This window comes from Setaria italica, chromosome III (genome assembly GCF_000263155.2).
Source record: "Setaria italica strain Yugu1 chromosome III, Setaria_italica_v2.0, whole genome shotgun sequence".
Taxonomy (NCBI): domain Eukaryota; kingdom Viridiplantae; phylum Streptophyta; class Magnoliopsida; order Poales; family Poaceae; genus Setaria; species Setaria italica.
Window position 1 is genome coordinate 46,107,294 of NC_028452.1, and position 21,177 is coordinate 46,128,470.

Genomic DNA, 21,177 nt, shown 5'->3' on the forward strand with positions numbered 1-21,177 from the left:
GAAAAGAAGTAGGAAGGCACCTTCCTCTTCTTCAGCTACAACTACAAGTACATCAACCAGGTGAGCTTATGAAACATTCTCTTGTTATTTTCATGCACCATTTGTTATCATCTAACCTGTCATATTTGTCACAAGGTCTGGAACTGGTTCCAATGACCCAATACCATTGCAGACTGTTTTCCTGGCTCCTTATCATGAGACCTCAGTTGGCATAGTACAAACAGACCCAATGGACACTCTCCTTATCAAGGCTCCTTATCATGAGACCTCAGTTGGCACAGTACAGACAGACCCAGTGGACACTCTACTTATCAAGGCTGCTACACCAAGGAAGAAGACAGCAGTTAAGAAGAAGCTGACACCAAAGAGGCTTCAAGTTGCAGCACCAGCCAAGCTACCCCATCCAGCCCTTCTTCTAATACAAGGAGCAAGAAGAAACTGCACCTGTAGTGAAAGGTACCCCATCCAGCCCTTCTTTGTTTATTTTGCTCTGTGATGCCATGTCCAGCACTTTGGATGTGATGAAAACTGGATGTTTTGGTGGATGGAACTGATACTATTACTCAGTGATGAAATGTCATGTATTATTTGAACCTTGGCTGTAATGTGATTAAACCTGGATGTCATGTACTATCTTTTGTGTCATTAATGTTGAAGACATGATGAAATGTGATAAAACCTTAGCTGATTCATTCATTCATTCATGCATCCATCCATACATCTTGTCAATTCATACAAACACAAGCTGCTGCATAACCCTACTTCTTCATAATAGCATACAGAGCAAGAAAAATGCATACACATACCATCTTTTCTAGCCACCTAAGCTGTTGCATAACCCTATTGTCTCCCCTATTTTCCACTACTGCATTGCCTACCACTCCAGCACCATTGGAAACATGCTAGTACATGGACAGTGGATCAGGTGGTGCCACTGCCTGCAGGGGAACTGCCTGTAGGGGATCTGGCGCTGTAGGTGACTGCATGCCACTGTCCATCATTTCATCCTCCCACTGGTAGTATTGACAACCACCAAACTGCAAGCCAAAGAAACTGAAGCATTAGCACTTGGAAAACATACAAAAAAGGGCAACCAAGAATGAGCAGAGAACACAAACTGCAAAATAGGAAATGCACGGTTTGGGTTCTTTGTTGTCGTGGAGATGAATCGGTTGGCAAGCACATGACAGTTCGGGCAAAGGACCCGCTTGACCCTCCCCCCATAGCTGCTGGAAGCTTCAGACATGGGGTGCGCCAGGAGTGGATGAGAGTGAGAATGAAGGAGAGAGCAGAGGAGAGGATGAGATCCAACAGATATGGCTCAAGATGTATATATAGAGTAGCACAGAGGGTTTGGCGCCAACACCACTGCCTCCTTTGGCGCCAAAACAGCAGACCTCTGAGTGGCACCGAGGCAAACAACTAAGTTCAACAGACCTCCTTTGCCTAAGGGCATTTGAGTCCATTCTCAGCGCAGTTAACGACCGTTAGCAGAAAATAGGGACGGAATGGCATGGAGGGACAAACCAAGATGCACTTGGGCATACAGGTGTCGACGAACTTTTTAGGGGTATGGAGGTTAGACCCAACTTTCATAATGGCATACAGGTAAAACCCTCTGTTTTTGCCACGCTAGTGTGATGAGCTGAACCGAGACGATGACGTGGAGCGGCTGACATATGGGCCCACTTGTAGTTTCCATCATTTGGTGATAGATTGTTGTTGCTGGATTTGGAAAACAGACTTTTGCTCCTCGCCTCGCATGCTTCGATTCAATGACTCAATGTATCGGTGGGTGCCGCCGGTAAAGCAGTGAGCCAGCCACCGGAGGGACAGGGAAGAGCAGGAGGAAGGAGCGGGCACGGGCTGCGCGAGGGAGAGCCGGAGTGAGCAACCGGCCGGACGTGGAAGCGAGCGCGGGGCAGAGGCCACACCTTCATCGCGCTCACTGAGCCGAGCTCGCGCGGCGTCCACCGCTGCCGGGGCGAGGCGAGCCAGCCCTGCAGCGTCGATGCTCCGCCTCGCAGCCGCGGGCGCCGTTCTCTGCGCATCCTGCTCCGTCCGTGGCAAAACCAAACCACCTGATCTGATCTGGGATGAGCGGCGTTCAGATGGGCCTCAGCACCAAGCCGTTGACGCAGATGGTTTTCTCCACCGGCTGCGCCTTGGTGGCCATGTAGTCCAGCAGCGTCTTGTTTCCCTTTTCTAACATTCATAGGACTACAGAGTTTTGAGAAAATTTGTGGGATCTCAAATATTCGTATTATAGAAAAGTTTGCACAAGGTAAAGGAACCATCTTTCATCTTTTTGAAAAGTGGTGGGGACCAAACTTTTGATTTTAGGAAAGTTTGAAGGGTTATCCTTTAAGACTGAATTCAGAGCCTCTCCATTTGGCTTTGAAGTAAATCTGAAATAAGAAAAGGAAAACTCAGAACTCATTTATTTCCACCCCCACCTCCCTTATCTCCCGCGCTCTCGTTCCCACCATCGCCTCCACCATGGCTGCCGTTGGCATCACCTCCCCGCCGGCGCCGTCCGCCTTCGCGCCCGCCACATCTTCCTGCTCCCACTCTCGCACTCCATCCCCCGCTCGCATCCGCTGCCTCCCCACCCGATTCGCGGCTCTGGCGTCGTTCCGCGCGCGGTGCGCGCCGCTGCAGATGGCGGGGTCGCGGCCTCAGAGGGCGCCGCCGCGGTGGCGGAGGTGGCGGAGGACCCCAACGCGGGAACCGACGTCGCCGGGGGCGCCGCAACCTCCACGCGGCCGCCCTACTCGCTCATCTCCTCGGACAATGTGCAGAAGGCGATGCGTGGCCTCGGTGCGTTTCTTCTTTCTTGGTCCCCATGGCACATTCCTTCTCTTAGGTCGTTGTTTCCTGCTCAACAGTGTCTTCTGAAATATGAAGTGGGTGAAACGGAAGCAGCTTATAAACTTGCCAATTTCAGGGTACTTTTGAGTTTTTATGCGTTGGCTAGCACAGTTACAATGTTTTGCTGCAATGAAAATTGTCACTGAAATCTCAATGAGGAGAGGGGGGAAAAAAGGGAAAGTTTAATGTGACGTTTACTTGTAATTGCATTACATTGGCTAAAAGGTACGGTTGATGTATGAATGTTGCTACTTGTTGTATATAACAATGTAATTTAACTCCTTTTCTCAGTATTTGTATGTGTAGCTTCTAATCAGGAGCTGTTTGTCCTGATAAATGATGATAAACTGCCCAATATAAGCTGCCGAAGTATCCATGACCAGGATGCTGGAACTGGTTTTCATGGATGTTGCTTGATAATATACATTGTCGGTTGCAAAGCTGTATTTATTGAAACATATTTTTCCAATGCTTGCAGCAATTACAGATGCTGATCACTATGGGAGGCTTGGAATCACAAGACTCGCTTCTACTGATGAGGTAAACTGAAACTTCCCACAATAGCATGGATCCTTTTAAAGTTCCCATGACTCTAGCAACCTCTTGAGATGGACCCTTGAGTTGACTTAACCCAGGTAAACAAGGAGGTTAAACAACCTCCATATTGCCATCTCCTTGGCTTATCCCCAAGATAGCATATATCTACATCGACATTAGCAAAGTACGCAGTACATGCAAAGATTGTGGAAAACTTCGCCATTCACCAAGTATACACAGTACTGAACAATAGCCATGACTTGCTCCATTGCAGACAACTTCCTACTTGCATCGATCAACTATGCTAAAGTTGGATAGTAGTCTAGCCACTCTATGGTCTTATGTTATCAATGACTATGTTTTGGAATACAGGTAGTAGAGTACACTAGCCCTAATAATGAAGGATCTGTGCTGTACAAACTTTTAGTTGTATTGTGGATATTTGGTGTTTTGGACCCACTGAAAGCATTCAATGCTATTAATACTAATAATCAAGCAGACAAACACCCCTTGTAAGAGTAAGCAGTTATCTCCAAAGAGACCAAATTCTATACTAAGAGCTGCAGTTAGCTCTGTAGCCTTTTAAAACAACCAAACATGTGGCATAAACTGAACTTGTATGGCCGTCGAGTGCATCATGTTTCATTCAAATAGCTCCAGAGAGACCAGAAATCCAGAATCTCAGTGTGGAGATTAGATTTAAAGGCAGTCTTGTATCTTTTATCCGTGCAGGAGCTTCTCAAGTTTACTTTTACTGTGTGCTTTACTCTCAAGTTCAATTTAATGTTTTAGTGACTTCCTTTATTTATCACTAATTGGTAGCAACTTTCAGCTGAGCACTATGATCCTTGAGTAACTGGATTCAATCTCTCAGGTAAAAGCGGCCTATGAGAAAAGATGTGAAGAACTAAATAGTAAAGAACTGGAAGAAGAGGAGCTCAACAAGGAACATGACCTCCTAAAGGTTCTGATCCTAAACTAGGAACCAGACTGCCTCACTTCACCTGTTCCATTTTCCAGTACTTCAATCATATCTGCACATCTGTAGGAATCATTTACCATACTATCAACTGAGGAAGAGAGAAGATTGTATGATTGGAGCTTGTCCAGAAGTGGGCAACCTGAGCGATATGTCTGGCCTTTTCAAGTAGATCCCCTGGAGATGGCACCAGATCCTCCAAAGGTTTGCAACATCTCAGAGAAAACTGAGCTCTATTTTTTTTATAAGGATGAATTGTCATTTTAAAATTTTGACAATACTAACTGAACGGCATTCTCCAATATGATCAGTACGAATTGTTAATTCTAAAAGTTTTACAAATGAAGCTGTTAATAGCACCTTGTGAAGAAACAGCAAAGGATGGATTTAGTAGAGCTTACAAATCCGAACCTGAGTACAAAATACCTCAACCATATTACATAGATGAAAAGAAGAATTTTCTGTTTTCAGATCAAAATATGGGGAATTGGATAACTGGCCCTCCAAATAATTGGTTGTGAGGGTGACATGTAGGTCCCATAATTTAATGATAGTGAGACAGCTAAAGACAATGTTCAAAGTGAAAAATATCATTCAAGTCCCTGCTTGGAAAACATTTCTTTTTAACTACTACAGAAAGGTTAAATCCATGTGAATTTTGCTCTTTATTGTGCATAACATGATCCGGGTTGTTGCATATTGATGGAACAGGAACCAGAAGACGAGTTCCCAACAACGCTTGTTGGCTACTTCTTCCTGGCGTGGTTCATACTTTCTGTTGCCTTCTCGGTGACCCTCAACAGATGAGCACTAGATACCTCCCCAAAGAAGATAAAGTGTAACCCAATACTGTATTGCTTCACTATGAATAATGTTGTACATGACAGGCACATGATAATTAGCTGAAGCACATAGCTGCACCTCCTGAAGGTGAAACACTCCCAAATTACCACCGATATTGTTTCCGACTAAAGCGATGCTGTTAAATGTCGGAGATGAGAGGACTGTATGGGCTGAACCTACTGATTTCGCAATTTACATGCCTTGAAGAAACAAGCTCTCGAGGACGTAAGATGAAAATCACTCCAACACAACTCCTTTTTTAAAAAAGACCAGGATAAATTGCTGGCATGTATTAATATAAGAAGATATATTAATAGGATGAGCTTACAAGCGCAAGACCAGAAAACTCTCAAGGGTGAAGAAAATTATATTACTGAGAGGTCAGAGATGTGAATACTGTCAACAGGGCAATGAGCATGGGCCTGATTTGGTTCGGGTGCTTATTTTAACTACCCGTCACATCGAATGTTTAAATACTAATTACGAGTATTAAACGTAGACTATTTACAAAATCCATTACATAAGCGGAGGCTAAACGGCGAGACGAATCTATTAAACCTAATTAGTCCATAATTTGATAATGTGTTGCTACAGTAAACATTTGCTAATAATGGATTAATTAGGCTTAATAGGTTCATCTCGCCGTTTAGCCTCCACTTATGTAATGGATTTTGTAAATAGCCTACGTTTAATACTCCTAAATAGTATCTAAACATTTGATGTGATATTTACTTAAAAATAAGCAAAAGGAACCAAACGCCCACCAAATTTCCCACCATTTCCTTCAATCCTCTGCGCGTCGAATTCGAATCCCGACGAGTGGGCCCACCGGCAGAGCCTTGTGTGGTGCCACCTGGCACCCGCGTCGCCGTTCCAGCCTCCTCCTTCCAAGTCGAGTCCAGGTCCAGTCCAGCCCAGTCCAACAGCCGACGCTCAACAGCGCGGAAGGAAGAAACGCAGCAGGAGAGCAAAACCCTAGCACGGTCGCTTGCATCCATGGCGCTGCCCATCTCCGGCGCCGGAGAGGCCCGCGCGCTCCTCGCCCCGTCCGCGTACTCGATCCGCCCGCCGCTCCGCCGCGGCGCCGCCGCCAAGGTCTGGGCTCCGGCTCCCCGTCCCCCTGTTCATCCTAGAACCCTAGCATTTACTTCAATCCTGCGCAGTAGAGATGGAGTTAGCCCGAATGTATGGCGCCTGGTTGGCCTGGGAGACCGGGATTTTTTTCGGGATCCGCGGCGCTGCTCTTACGCTCTTGGTTTTGTGTGTGCCACCCGGTGGGTGGCGTTGCCTTGGGTCTGAGTGCGGTGGTGTCAGCAGAGGTAGCGGATTTTTGTGTTGGTTGGTAGGCTAATACTAGATAGATGTTAATAACTGCCAGGGGTGATTCAAATGGAGGGGTTGTTGGAGAAATCATCTGAATTCAGAGAGGGGAGGATGTGTTCTGCTGGAAGAAGGGGAGTAGTGTGCTAGTTGAATGCAGGATTAAGGGGTCCAGACTGGTGTGAGGAAGGCCCAAGGAATCCCTTGCATTTCTGGATAACCCTTAGGATTAGCTATATATTTGGGAGCTATGATTTTCCTAGATTCAAAGTTATGTTGGTGCGTTTGGCAGAGCTCCCAGAGCAGCTTCTAGGCTGAATCCAGGAGGAGCTCTTCCAAACAGATTCTGTGCTGATTGATTCCGTGAAGTGATTATGTGAAATGAACTAAGGGGCAGGGGCTGGGAGCTCAGAAAAATAGCTTCTCCTGATTCACTTGTTGCACAGAAACTATTTATCCATAAAGTTTATCATAGAGAATCACTTTCAGCCGCAGAATCACTCCTTTTGGAGAATCAGAATTAGGTGGAGCCCTACCAAACAGGCCATTAGTTAGGCTGCGTCCTGCAACAACATTCCTGGGGCAAAAGAGTTTGCTGCAGTTGTATCATTGTGTTATTTTGATTTGGTTCTTGTTCTGGCACTCTGATGTTGGTCCTGGATTCTATATATCTGAATTCAGAACATAAGGTACCCATTTGTGGGAGTCGCCTCAAATATATCATTCTGGAGTTACTGATTGTATCGTTGCATGTTGTCCTACCATAAATAGGTGCCCTGTATTTGATTTTCTGGTGAAAGGATTTTCCCTTCATGTTGTCTTGTGCTACCTTATATGGACACCTTTTGTGTCCCATTTGATAGTGCTCTGCTCGAAATCATAGTTAAGCGCTTTGTCTCCTTTCTTATTGGTCTCTTTTAATTACGTTCAGTTTTTTGCTGCGTGTCATAACACATTGGAAAATACAACTTCAGTCCATCAAAGTTTAGGCTTGAATGTAAATCGGCAGTGGTTTGGCATCTCTATTTGACATGGGTTTGCTGTGCTAGTGAAGTTGGTATGTTTGTTGGTATTCCTAGTAGTCTCAACATTGCTTAACAAAACCAGACAGTCTGATTGCCAGATAAGCTTGCTTGGTATCTTTCTCTTTTCTAGTTTGTTTTTTTCCCTTTGCTTTGTACCATTTCCTGTGTCATGTGTTTTTGCATACTGTGTAAGTATTAGTACTAGTGTTTTGGTAGGATGAACATGAAAGCATGCCACTTCCAGCTACTACAGTACTTGCCACTTGCCAGAGCACACAAGGAGGTCCCAGACTGCCTGGTTCCTTCTCTTTTTCATTGTACATCAGTACTTGGTGGTAGATCTGGAAAGTACGAGTCTGGTTGGAAATGTAGCTAGAAAATAGAAATGAAGAAAGTTAATACTGTGTATCAAGATCTTTTCAATTTCTTTAATATAAATCTCAACCAGAGGTCATTTTTCTGTCCTGAAACGAGATGGCGCATAACAGTAGGCTGGCCTTGTCAGTAGGAGTTAAGAGAATTCCTGAGGTTATCTTTGACCAAATTTGGGGGGTTCACTCCATCAAATGTGGTTTCTATCAACCTTTCTGTCATGTTATTATTTCTCTATTAGATTAGGTCTTTGTTCATTCTTTTTTCATATTCTTTTTCTGCCCTGAGATAGCAGGAGTTAAGAGAGTTTCTGAGGCCATCTTTGACAAAATTGAGGGTATTCTTGCTCTATTAGATTAGGTCTGTTATTTTTTTTCATATGCACATTTCATTGCTTTGCTCACTTAACTATGCAACTACTCATATGAATAACTAAACTAGTGTACTGTTGTGGTACTGCAATGTGCTTCTCGAATGTCCACATTGATTATACTGGAATTCTTACCATTATAATTATGTCATTCTGCAGGCTCACTTTTGTACTTTTCCTCATGGAGCATCTAGCAGTCATATGCTTACAAATAGCCGGCTAATCATTGAACGTCAAAGCTGTTCACATAGTTCCACCCAGACTTATGCTCTTTCAAGGAAGGATTTTTCTCCTATAACTCAAGAGGTGGAAGGCTTCCTTCACAATGTTGTTAACATGGGATTTCTTGACCGTCTGAAATTAGCGTGGAAGATAATCTTTCCTGCGCCAACCATAAAGGAAAACTCCAATGCAAACATTGCAAAACAGAGGCTTAAGATGATCCTGTTCTCAGACAGGTGTGAAGTCAGTGACGAAGCAAAGAAAAAGATTGTGGAGAATGTCATCGAGGCACTATCTGAGTTTGTTGAGATAGAATCACGGGATAACGTCCAAGTGGATATCTCAACTGATGCTGGCCTTGGCACAGTGTACTCCGTAACCGTTCCTGTGCGCCGTGTGAAGCCAGAGTACCAGGAATCAGAAGAGCAGTACAGAGGGAAAATTGTTGGCGTCGACTTCAAGGACACTGGAGAAACGTCTGGTAGTGTCGATGTGACATTTGACTTCTTTGTACCCAATGAGAACTACTGATTCCTTGTGCTGCTATTGGAGTGTGCTCCTCGCAATGTTTCATTTGTTCGTTGCATTTGTGAACCCTTTGGGTAGAAAGCTAGAATGTTTGTTCTCTAGAGTGATGTAAATATCTAGGATCCCTGTTCGCTCCACATTTCTTGTAACTTGATTCTGGAATTATGTCGTAGACCTGAGGTGCCAGGTTCTTTGAAAAACAAAATTCTTTTTTTGTTTATGAGAAGATAACGTCCAGTTGCTCTGTCTTTGCCAACTTACCTGAACCTGATCCTGGAATCACTTGATATCCAATTTATAGGCTAAATTGCCGTGAATTTCTTTCATGTTTCAAAATGATGGATTCGATAGGATTGCATGACTATCAGAATACTAAGGTCTGGTACTCCAGCAAAGCAACAGGTGCATTCATGCCATCGTACATTTAGGCTTTGATCTTCCAATATTATTCGCTTGCAAATAAGCGGCTGATTTGGGCATTCAAATTATCAGAAAATATTTGCATATCATTTTCATAAGAAATGGCTGATTTGGGCATTCAAATTCCAGCTACTTACAGCCAAAGAACCACTGCTATCTGAAAAAAAAAACTGACGACAGCGCTATTGAAAGAAAACAGTATTTGGCAATCACTTCAGAGATTCAGTCTGACCGCCAGAAGCTTGGTATGCAGGATCAAGCCAGTTGGACTCGGACGCTATAACTAGAACATGGTGCATAACAAAAAAAGAAATACAGAAGTCGACTGCACAATCACAGTTTCCCGCAAATAAACCCGGATGTATTGGACCACACATGCAGCAGACCGTGTTGGTTGCCGGTGTATATCTCATTCCTGTCCTCGTCATAGAACAGCGCTGTAACATCCTTGAGGGCTTCTGGAGCAGTTCTGCCTCAAATACATTTGCAATCATTTACGCGAGGGGCGACGCTGAGGGCAGGATCGTTGGTGGCAATCTTTGCGATGCACTTGCCGGTCGTAATCTCACTCATGTTGATGGACCCAATTGGAGTAACTGCAGATGGAACTTCTGTCAGGGTAATTTCCCACAAATAGTTCTACAAACCAGAGAAGTTCTTCCATGGTATGCTCAACTTTCACTAGTAATATTGATACACATATATAATGTGATACAATATACCAGCCTCAGCAAGATTTAATGCCAGAACCACGTAGCATTTTTACACATCAGTGTACTAGTACAACAAGCCAGTTAAAAAAAATCTCACTTGGAAGCGGAAAGCAGTTCCGTTTACATAAATAAATGATGCAAACAATTTATCGAGGAAATGATGGGTTTGAGTACAGACCTGTGCCATCGTCTGCCACTGCCTCGGATTTGCAGTATGAGATAATCCGATCCTGATCATTAGTGATGTAAATATTGTTTGTGCTGAAATCGTCATGCCAAAGCAGATGATCTTCAAATGAAATCACAAACTCCCCGTGTAAATTCCATACAGCTACCATTCTATTCCGGAATGTCAAGAAAAGATTTCTCTCGTGCAGAAAAGTGAATTCTGAAGGGATCACAAACTTGGTGGCACTCACTTCAATTAGCTCAGAGTTCCAAACCTTCACAACACAAAGAACATCAATTATTAGGCTCACAAGAAGTAGGGGCTACTCTAGAGAAAAAAATTAAATACCATTAACTGAATTATGCCGTGCATCAAGTATCTGAAGGTTCTCGCCCTCTTGCGTGACCAGGAGCTTCTCATTGAACTGTTCAATGAAATCAATTTTCTTGTTGGGGTGCAACAAGTGCTTAAAAGATTTAAGTGGCTTTCCATCCTCAATCGATAATATCTTCAATAAGACATAACTTGGCATTCTATCAGATATCAAGAGCATGGATCCCAGACTGAAATAAGAAATTAAAGAAGGCATCAATTAGGCCCCTGGAATACTGTAAGATGCAAACCTGATCTTTATCTCCTGCACGTTCTCATCTGGTATTGAATACAGAAAGGAGTAGTTTGCCAAGTTAAAGACATTATAGATGCTGCATATAAAAGGATGGCCATTAGATCAATATGGTTGTGAAAAAAATTTTGACTGTTTAAGAAGGCATACCCATGCTGTGCTGAATATATGAGTACTTTTCCATTTACATTGTCAAACTCCAAAAATCCTGGCCACTTCAGAGATTCGGACTCAAAAAGAGGAAACCCAGCATCTAACTGATTCCTTCTAATATACCTGCAAGAATATTGAAAATGCCAAACATCTATCAATTCAGCCCAAGAACTTTGGCAAGTTGCATTGTCAAACAACAAGTCAATTTAAAAGCACCTGCACAGCTTATACATGGAACTAAGAAAAAACAGTAAATTACATTAAACATAATAGTTACATATAGCATCATTCGGAGAAAATTTTGGAGCATATGTTCTTACTCGATCGGGGTTGTTCTGCACTTCAATGTGCTGAAATTGTCAGATGCATAAAGTGATACAGTAATAAGCGAATCATTGCTCTTGTTGCAGAACAAGCTACGAATCACATCATCTGGGCTTAAATTCAAGAAGGCTATGCGCTTGGTTGTTACTGCAGACACAAAAATACAAAGGCAGAGGGCAAATGACACCCACAAATTTTAGCAGATATTCAGATTGTGCCATGTACGATACAGATATCATCTTCAGAACACCTACCTCGGTCAAAAGCCGCACAAAGTCCAGAATGAGAAAGAGTAAATATGATATCCTTTGCTGCTAAGATTTCAATAATTTTGCATCTTTTTTTAAGATACTTCATCACAGATGGGGTGAGTGCTGCAGCCATCGTAGGTACCAAATTCTTGCTGCAGCAGACGAGGAACTGTAATGTGAATGCTAAATACATTGAAACGGTTTGTGCCCAAAGGAACAATTAATCTGGGTTCTCTATTCATTCAGAAAACATACACTGGCTCAGTAATTTTACATACATGAAAAGTTCGTACACTGCATCAGAACATTGAACAGGCCCACAGGAGATAATGCTATATCAGCAACAACATACCCTAGCGCAAACGAAAAAATAGCGCCGCCGGCCACAACCCTAGCACCGCCGCGCCACAAGAACATCAGCGAACGCGGTGGCGGAAGCGGGATAATGAGGAGGTCTGGTTATCCGTGTGACCGTGTACGTGGAGCTGCATGCTGCGGAACCGCTCGGGCGCCATGGCCGGGGGGCGGGTCGGGTCGGTGATGACTGATGAACGATGAAGATCGTGAGGCGGATCGTGGCTTTGTCGAGATAGAAATATAGAATCATTTGTTACAAACCAGTTTTGTTTCTCACAGCTCTCCTGTGTCTTCTCGGAAAAAAAAATTATAGAATCATTCACGGGACGGGATATACAGCGTCCAGGCACAGATACTTCAACTAAGGGTAAGTACATTGGTATTGTCTAACAAGCGATCTCATGCATTTGACACGTAATCTTGAGATAATTTAATAAACAACTTGTTGTCTTATAGTAATTCTATTTCCTTAATTTGTACACATAAAAATAGAAATACTATAAGTTGTATAGCAACCACAACTCATACAATGGTAGAGTAGGCGTCTCATACTCCTAAAATTATGCTTATGAGGTGGTTGTTTTGCGAAACAACGACCTCGTTCTCTCTCCTTGTTCTCTCTCCTCCACATCCGCAATAATACTACGTCGCACTGCATGAGACGACCTATGAGAAAGCTGACGTATAGCAATGTACTTCTCTAACACTGGCCAATGAGCCTACGACCCCTGAATCTGCGTGAGTTTGTTCGCCAAGTTAGCTGCCTAGAATGTTTTGCTTTTGCACGCTGGCTGCCATGGTGCCAGGTTCTTTGGAAAAGCAAAATCATGTTTGTACTATTTGTATTCTCGCAAAAAAAAAATGTTTGTACTATTTGTCTATGAGGATTCATTGTCATGTTGCTGTGTCTTCGGCTCTTCGCCAACTGTACTAAGATCTGCCATTTCCCATGCATAATGACGTGCTTTGCTCACACTCACACCGGCTGAGGTTTCACAAATCTCAACATTGTTTAGGTTCTTTCCTAAAAAAAAGAACAAAAACATTTAGGTTCCATACTGAACCTGATTCATGGGGGCTAAAATTGTGGTAAATTTGTTTCATGTTTCAGAGCTGCCGTGGCCGAGGATTTGCTTGAGTTTCAGAATGTTCAGGTCAGTAAGACATGGATTAATCGATGATGATAAAAAGGTGGGCTTCACACAGGATCATCTGGCAACTTACAGGCAAGGGACCACAGCCATCAGGAATTGTAAAAGCGTGACGACAACAATATATTACAGAACACATCATTTCACCAACCACTACTATTACATTTGATCTTAGAACTTCAGACCTCTACTGTCTCACAGCCAGAAACTTGGGTAGGCCGCAGGCAGTATCTCAGACCTCTACTGTCTCACAGCCAGAAACTTGGGTAGGCCGCAGGCAGTATCCAGCTAAGTTTGATTCAGAGGCTAATTTCTATGTTACCAGAAGAACAAGAACATGGTAAAGGCCATGACGATACAAAATAATATTTACAAGAACACTTTGCGTTCTCATGGTTGCTCAAGGAAACACATCCTATTGGCAAATACAAAAGCTAGGTGAGCCCCAGCCCCAGGGCCAGAGATTATACAGAATGCAGTAAAACTAATCAAAAGGGCGGAACTATGTGCATGTTACTATCTAGTTAGACCACACATGGACAAGGCCTTGACTGTTGCCAGTGTAGATCTCATTCCTGTCCTCATCATAGAACAGCGCTGTGACGTCCTCCAGAGCTTCTGGAACTGTGCTCCAGACAGAGGACCGCTTCTTGCTACTGTTTCTGCTAGGGGTGACATTGAGGGCAGGGTCACCGGCAGCAATCTTGGCAATGCACTTGCCTGTCATAATCTCGCTCATGTTGATAGATCCAATTGGAGTAACTGCAGATGCCATGTGTGTCAGGATAACTCTCGCAAATAGTTCTACAGAACTAAAGGAACTGAAGGAGATTCTATAGTATGTTCCACATATATTATATATGACATGGTAATGGTGGCCAGCATCAATATTTCTACCAGATTTATAATGTTAAAACAATCCATCATATTTATATATCAGTGTACTAGCACATAGGCCCGTAAGAAAAACCACTAGTGAGATGAAGCGATCATATATGGAACCTATTAATTTTTGAATCAATAATAAGTGTTTGAGTACTATACCTGTACCATCCTCCGCCACTGCCTCTGATTTGCAATAAGAGATAATTAGATCCTGGTCGCTAGTGATGTAAATATTGTTGGTGCTACAATCATGATGCCAAAGCAAATGATCTTCAAATGAAGTCACAAGCTCTCCCCGAAAGTTCCATACAGCAATTGTTCTGTTTCGGAATGTCAAGAAGAGATTGTTCTCGTAAAGAAAAATGAATGCTGAAGGGGTCATAAATTTGGAGACACCGACTTCAATTAGCTCGGAAGTCCGCACCTTTGAAACACAAAGACGATCTAATCATTAGTCCTTCATGAAATAAGAGATAAGCTAAAAAAGATTAAAATAACTCTCATGAGTATGACATACATCAAGTATCTGGAAGTTTTCATCCTCTTGCTTGACAAGGAGCTTCTCATTGAACTGCTCAATGAAATCAATTTTCTTGTTGCGGTGCAACAAGTGCTTAAAAAATTTCAGTGGCTTTCCATCTTCAATTGATAATATCTTCAATGGAACATAACTTGGTGTCCTATCATATATCAAGAGCATGATTCCTGGACTGAAGTAGATAAAAAAAACCACAAGTCATCATTTGTCCTTCAGAATACAGGATTATAGACAAAACTAAAGGAAAGAGAGCACAAACCTGATCTTTATCTCTTGCACATTTTCATCTGGTATTGAATATAGAAAGGAGTAGTTCTTCAAGTCAAAGACCTTATAGATACTTCAGATAAAACGATGACATTTAGAACATTTTTTATGAAAAACACCACTCAAAATGCAATTAACAGTTTAAGAAGGCCTACCCATCCTGTGCTGAATATGTGAGTACTTTTCCATTTACATCATCAAACTCCACAAATCCAGGCCACTTCAGAGATTCTGATTCAAACAGAGGAAACCCGGCATCTAATTGATTCCTTCTAATATACCTGAAACAACATTAGAGTTCAAAAACTGTATATTAGTCAAGCCCAAGAACTATCATAAGTTGCATTTTGTAAATAAAATCAATGAAAAAACACTTGAATAGATCATATGCAGGACTAAAAGAACTGTAAATGTAAAAAGCACATATTCATAGAGTGCTTCTTGAAAAGTCACATAGCATCACATGGAAACTTAAGAGAAATTTCCGAGCATATGTTCTTACTCAATTGGGGTTGTTCTGCACTTCAATGTACTGAAATTGTCAGATGCATAAACTGACACAGTAATAAGTGAATCATTGTTCTTGTTGTAGAACAAGCTCCGAATCACTTCATCTGGGCTTAAATTCAAGAAGGCTATGCGCTTGTTTGTTACTGATGACACAAAAAAATACAAAAGCAGAGATCAGATGACGGTGATACCCATATTTTTATCAAATTGTGTCACGTACATGTCTCATCTTTAGAACACCTACCTCGGTTGAAAGCAGCACAAAGACCGGAATGAGCCAGCGCAAATATGATATCCTTTGCAGCAACAATCTCAATGATTTTGGATCGTCTTCTAAGAAATTGCAGCTTCACAAATAGGTGAGCATTGGCATCATATGTATCAAACTCTTCCTGCACCAGGCAAAAGGATTATAGTGTCAATGTAATAAAATGGTTCGTGCCAAAAGGTACATAACTCAGAACATATTACAGGCTCTGTAACTCTACACATTGAAAAGTTTGAGCATTATCGTATCAAAACATTGCACAAATTCACATTCCACACCCACAAAACCTAGCAGATACATCAGTAGACATATCAGCAACAATACAGCCATTTTGGCCCTTCTACTAAGCCATATTGAACAACAATACAAACAATGAATGAGGACCCAGCACTGAGGTACCTCTATTAAACAGAAATGGCATGTTTTAATCAGATTTGTGTATCAAAGAACCACAATAACCATATAAATTTCTCGAATGGTCCGGAGGAAGACAGGGAATGAAGGAGAGAGGTAGATAGCCTAAAGAAATAATAAATTCAAAATTATACATCCCAGTCCACTAATTAATTCAAATGCTCAATACCGAATCATGCTACCCCCCCCCCCCCGATTAAGGAAGCAAGACAGACCTAAAGATGCAATCCTACTCATTTTTAATATCTGCGGCTCGAAGTTGGAACATATTTTTAAAAAGGAAAAAAAGAAGCAAAGGTATACAGCAAAAAAGAGTGTAATGTACATACTTGAAATGTTGCAAGTCATTTCACACACTCCATTTTATAACAAAGCTCCAGTTCTAATCTAGAACCATGAGCTCCCTGTGATAAAAATACATGAAGCGCAATCCCCAAGGCCCAAATTCTGGACGATGATGGTTACTATTCAATTCCATCAGTTCACAGCCTCAACCCCAGAGTTGCAGATGCCAATCAAAGAAAGCATATAAGAATCATGCTCAAACTAAGGTATCTACAGCACAACCCATGACAAAATCAGCAGTTAAATCCTGCGCACACAAGAAATAACCCTTAAGAGGCAACATCCCATTTCCCTCAAAGAGTGACCTTTTACAACAGAATCCCCAAGATCAAATCTTTATTTTTCCCTCTCAAGGACAGAGTTTCCCGCCTAGCACATTCAGAGCACGCAAGAAATACAGTCCTAAGTAAGAGTACCCAACTAATTTCGCCCAATGCACCAACAAAGAAAACATAAAATAATCATATGTTCAAACTAATGCATCTAGAGCATCACACATGCGAAAACTAATAGTTGATGCTTCAACACTCAAGAATAACCCTAAAAGGCATCTCATTTGTCTCAAAGACAGACACTTTGCAAGAACTCAACAACTGGGAATCTGCAAGACCAAATCTTTTTTACAACAAAAATGCATAATGTGCATACTATAAATGTTCATTGAAAGCCATTTCACATTTTCCATTTTACACCAAGGCACTAGATCGAATTACCGAACCCAAGAGATCTCTCTGATTGAATAGCCAGAAGCGCAATCACAATGGCCCTGATTCTGAACATCTGAGCAATGACAATACTATTCAATTCCAGCAGCTGATAGCCCCAACCCCAGCAATGGTGCTGGCGCAAGGGCCCATAAAGGAATCATACAGGAATGATATGTCCAAACTAATGCATCTAGGCCATCACAGATGTGAAAGCCAACAGTTGAGGCTCTGGCACTGAAAACATAACCCTAAAATGCTTCTCATTTGCCTCAAAGGTGGGCCTTTCACTGGAACTCAACGATTGCGGAGTCCCCAAGACCAAATCTTTCTCCTCTCAAGAACCAAAATTTCCCACCTTGCACAAATGCAACCCGCGAGAACGAGATTTCATGCCAAACAACCATGATTTTTCCACTAATTGGATCCCGTGCACGGCCGGAGCCAGCCAAAACCCAAGGTTTGCTGGCACTGATAGCACACGGCGGTGCCCAGGCCCACAGCAACAGGCCTCCCCAACCCAAAGGGCAGTGAGTAGCGGACACAGCGGCGAAGGTGTGCACTTGGAGCCGCATGTTCCGGAAGCGCTCTCTCTGATTGAATAACCTGAAGGGCAATCCCAATCGCCCCAATTCTAAACGATGATGATTACAATTCAATTCCAGCAGCTGGCATCCCCAAACTACAGCAATGGTGCCGGTGCAAGGGCCTATAAAGAAGACATAAAGGAATGATATGTTCAAGCCGATGCATCTTGACCATCACACATGTGAAAACCAACAGTTGAGGCTTCCACACTCAGACATAACCCTAAAATGCATCTCATTTGCCTCAAAGGCGGGCCTTTTCGCTGGAACTCAACGACTGGGGGATCCCCCACCAAGACCAAATCTTTCTCCTCTCAAGAACAAAAATTTCCCGCCTTGCACAATTGGAACCGGCGAGAACTAAATTCCATGCCAAACTACCCACGAATTTCCTCCAATTGGACCCCGCGCGCGGCCGACGCCGGCCAAAACCCTAGGTTCGCCGGCGCCCTGGCCAACAGCCACAGGCCTCCCCGACCCAAAGGGCAATGAGTAACGGACGCGGCGGCGGAGGAGGAGGCAGAAAATACCTGGAGCCGCATGTTCCGGAAGCGCTCGGGCACGGCGGCCGCGGGCCCGCCGCCGCGCGCGGCGAGCTGGCGTCCCCCGATCTCGCGGCGCTGCAGCTTGGCGGCGGAGTTGAGGGCGGGCGCGTCGAGGCGGCGCTTCCGGCCGCCCGCGCCGGCCCCGGCGCCGCCGCCGTCCGCGGCGTCGCCGCCGCCGCCCCGCCGGCGCGCCGTGACGCGGAGGCGCACCCGCAGCTGCCGCTTGGGCCCGTCCATCCCCGCCGACCCGCGCCGCGCCCTCCTTTTCTAGACCCAACCTCCCCGCGCTAGATCCGCAGAGGAGGAGCCCGCCCCCGAGGAGGAAGGAAGGGAGGCAGCTAGGGTTTGGGAGGGGGAGGGAGCCCGGGTCGAGCCGCGGGGGTGGGAGGAATAGGAGACGAGAGGGGAAAGCGGGGGGTTGTGCTCTGGAAGGGGGTTCCCTGCTCGCGCTCGCGTGTGCACTCTGCTGGTGGCTGGGCCGGTGGGCCCTCTGTGCCGCTGTAATTGGGATGGTCCCACGGGCCAGCGAGACGGCGGCTCTGCAATGAATGGCGTCGTCAAGCTTTTGATGAACTGCTGTACTGAAAGTGAACCATCGCAGCGGGCCAGCGACACGGCCCAGCAAAAGAGAACTTATGCAGCCGACCAGCCGTAGCACCGGCACGAGTTGATGGAACACGAGTACTCGACACAAAAATGCATTAAGATTTTTTTTGCGATTTTTATAGTTTATTAGAGTATCTAATACTAAATTGGGTTGTAGATGTGCAAAGGGTCTGATTGGTTGGTCGCATATCCCCCGACCAGGCTCCGTAGACGCATGGGAGGATGATTGGTTACCTTTGTAGACGCCGGAGCTAGACTTCATAGGTGCAAAAAGGAAGCTAGAGCCAAGCTCGTCAGCGGGCGTTTCCCGCGGGCCTAGCTCATGCGATGTTGGCGAGTGCGACGGGGCTAAGAGTGCAGTGAGAGAAAAACAAATTAGCAAATGTCTGGATGTGGGTAACCAATCAAAGTCTCCACCCGTCTTGTCTGTATTGGTGGAGCCAAGCAAACAAAAGCCAGTTGCGTGCGGCGGGCTAGCTAGCACAGGCCTGCATGGGTGATGCGAGCCAGGCTACCGAGATACGAAAACCAATCACGCCCAAAATTGCATTGAAGTGGTGATGAGAAATTCTCAAAGTATTTTCTAACATAGGATTCATACCCTTAAATCATCTTACAATATGTATTTAAACCTTGGCTTGTACATGGAGAAATAAGAAAAAAAAATGTCAATAGAGATAGATTAAACTAGTTGAAATAGTTTGAAGAGTAAATGAGTCAATGTTGTCCGGGAGGAAGTAAATTCCTTGGTGTAGTTAATGGACTTCTTTTATGGTATAGGTATACATATACTACTTTAAATGGTGAAAATTCTACATTTAAATGGTGAAAGTTCAACTGCGTGATGTAAATCTATATAACTTTTTATATGTTGGTGGGTCCAAATAAGTTTGACTAACTAGAATCTAAAACAATATAGATTTTGAGTCGAACGAAGAGTAGTTGTTGTGAATAAACATTACTTGCATAAACCGTATCCCTCTGTCCCCCGAGAACGACTTAAATTCTGTTTCCTCGAAATTAAAAGATTCTTTTTTTTTCAAAAATAAGTTTCAAAGATGTAGAGTGAGAGCATTAAAAAAGAACATATAAACTCCTATCGATCTAGAAACTTCACGAGTCACAACACTTGGGGGTTGCCCAACAATTACGTGATGCACTAAACACTCCCAACAGACTCTTATAGCAAAGAAAATTACAAAAGCGCAAAACAATTATTTATAATGATTAAAAGGCATATGAAAGCTACATGATGGCTAACCATGTTGGGCGAAAATGTCCATGTAGTTCACTTTTTTTGGCTAAAGAACGGAGATCATAAAACATCTACACTCCATTCGGTAGAGATGGTTGTGGCTGTGTTGTAGCTCCAGCCAGCCGTGTAGCTAACTGCACCTTGCAGCACCTAAAAAATGACGGGAAAGATGACATCAGAAGAAATGGTGCCAATGCTTAAGTATAGGAAACTACTAAATTAGGATTTAAACTACTGAAAAAAAAAGTGTGGTTGGTCCTGCAGCCGAGCGGTTGGACTGCAACTGTTTTCGCCCTGCAGCCGAACGGTTGGGCTGCAGCTACAGCCGCCGAAGAAGTATAAAGCGAACATGCCGCTATAGTTTAGGTGAACACTAGGAATGAGAGAGATGGCACAAAGTTAAAAGAGCGAGGACGTACATTATGTTAGGGTTTTCCAAAATTTACATGAAAAAGCTACCTACTAGTAACTTTATAGATACAAAATTGTTGCCTTCTTTTATAAAGTTCTATGGGTTATGGAGTCATTCACCTAGGGTTAAAGATGCGTATAGGCTTTGCTTTTATTTGAGTGCTGCTCTTTTTTAAGACTGGCTTGGACACAGATCAAATAACTCCTATGAAACATAAGGAAATTTGGATACTTCGCTCCTATGTAAAAAAAAAAAAAGAACTTACCGTGTGGCCTTCGGTGAAAAAAAGGTTTCATTTATCATGGGCCGGTCAACACTATGCAAACCATAATGAAAATGAATTTAAGTTTTACGCAGAAACTTTATATTTCATCAATGAGCATGGCACGGTACGGAATCCTGCAATGTAACTCAAAACAGAAAATAAGAAAAAGCTGGAACAAACTAAAAAGGGATTCATTTATCATGGGCCGGTCAACACTATGCAAACCATAATGAAAATGAATTTAAGTTTTACGCAGAAACTTTATATTTCATCAATTAGCACGCAGCAACTTCATCTTGCCCGCTGTTAGTTTAAAACATGGCACGGTACAGAATCCTGCAATGTA

The 21,177-nt window shown here is 43.4% G+C and overlaps 3 protein-coding genes and 1 pseudogene across 4 annotated transcripts; 2 read left to right on the forward strand and 2 right to left on the reverse strand.

Moving 5' to 3' along the window:
• Positions 1-2,011: 2,011 nt before the first annotated feature.
• On the forward strand, positions 2,012-5,440 carry LOC111256776 (NAD(P)H-quinone oxidoreductase subunit U, chloroplastic). Its single transcript, XM_022825310.1, has 6 exons — positions 2,012-2,144; positions 2,419-2,820; positions 3,350-3,411; positions 4,283-4,372; positions 4,457-4,591; positions 5,099-5,440. The coding sequence occupies exons 1-6, from the start codon at positions 2,012-2,014 to the stop codon at positions 5,192-5,194; spliced, it is 918 nt and encodes a 305-aa protein (XP_022681045.1). The 3' UTR covers positions 5,195-5,440.
• Positions 5,441-6,089: 649 nt separating this feature from the next.
• Positions 6,090-9,323, forward strand: LOC101778502 (cell division topological specificity factor homolog, chloroplastic). Its single transcript, XM_004962896.4, has 2 exons — positions 6,090-6,325; positions 8,477-9,323. Exons 1-2 carry the CDS (start codon positions 6,227-6,229, stop codon positions 9,068-9,070), a joined length of 693 nt encoding a protein of 230 aa, XP_004962953.1. The 5' UTR covers positions 6,090-6,226; the 3' UTR covers positions 9,071-9,323.
• A 638-nt stretch (positions 9,324-9,961) lies between these two features.
• Positions 9,962-12,314, reverse strand: LOC101765943 (annotated as a pseudogene).
• A 957-nt stretch (positions 12,315-13,271) lies between these two features.
• Positions 13,272-18,681, reverse strand: LOC101778908. 2 transcript variants are annotated; one of them, XR_002677078.1, is made up of 9 exons: positions 18,279-18,681; positions 15,675-15,822; positions 15,423-15,573; positions 15,076-15,201; positions 14,913-14,993; positions 14,633-14,825; positions 14,275-14,539; positions 13,469-13,992; positions 13,272-13,415 (listed from the first exon to the last, which is right to left on the reverse strand). XR_002677078.1 is itself a non-coding variant. In XM_004962897.4 (8 exons), the coding sequence occupies exons 1-8, from the start codon at positions 18,528-18,530 to the stop codon at positions 13,751-13,753; spliced, it is 1,458 nt and encodes a 485-aa protein (XP_004962954.1). In that variant the 5' UTR covers positions 18,531-18,681; the 3' UTR covers positions 13,290-13,750. The 2 variants fall into 2 exon arrangements, 1 of the variants encoding a protein (XP_004962954.1); XM_004962897.4 differs by having other exon boundaries at positions 13,290-13,992.
• Between the last annotated feature and the right edge of the window lie 2,496 nt (positions 18,682-21,177).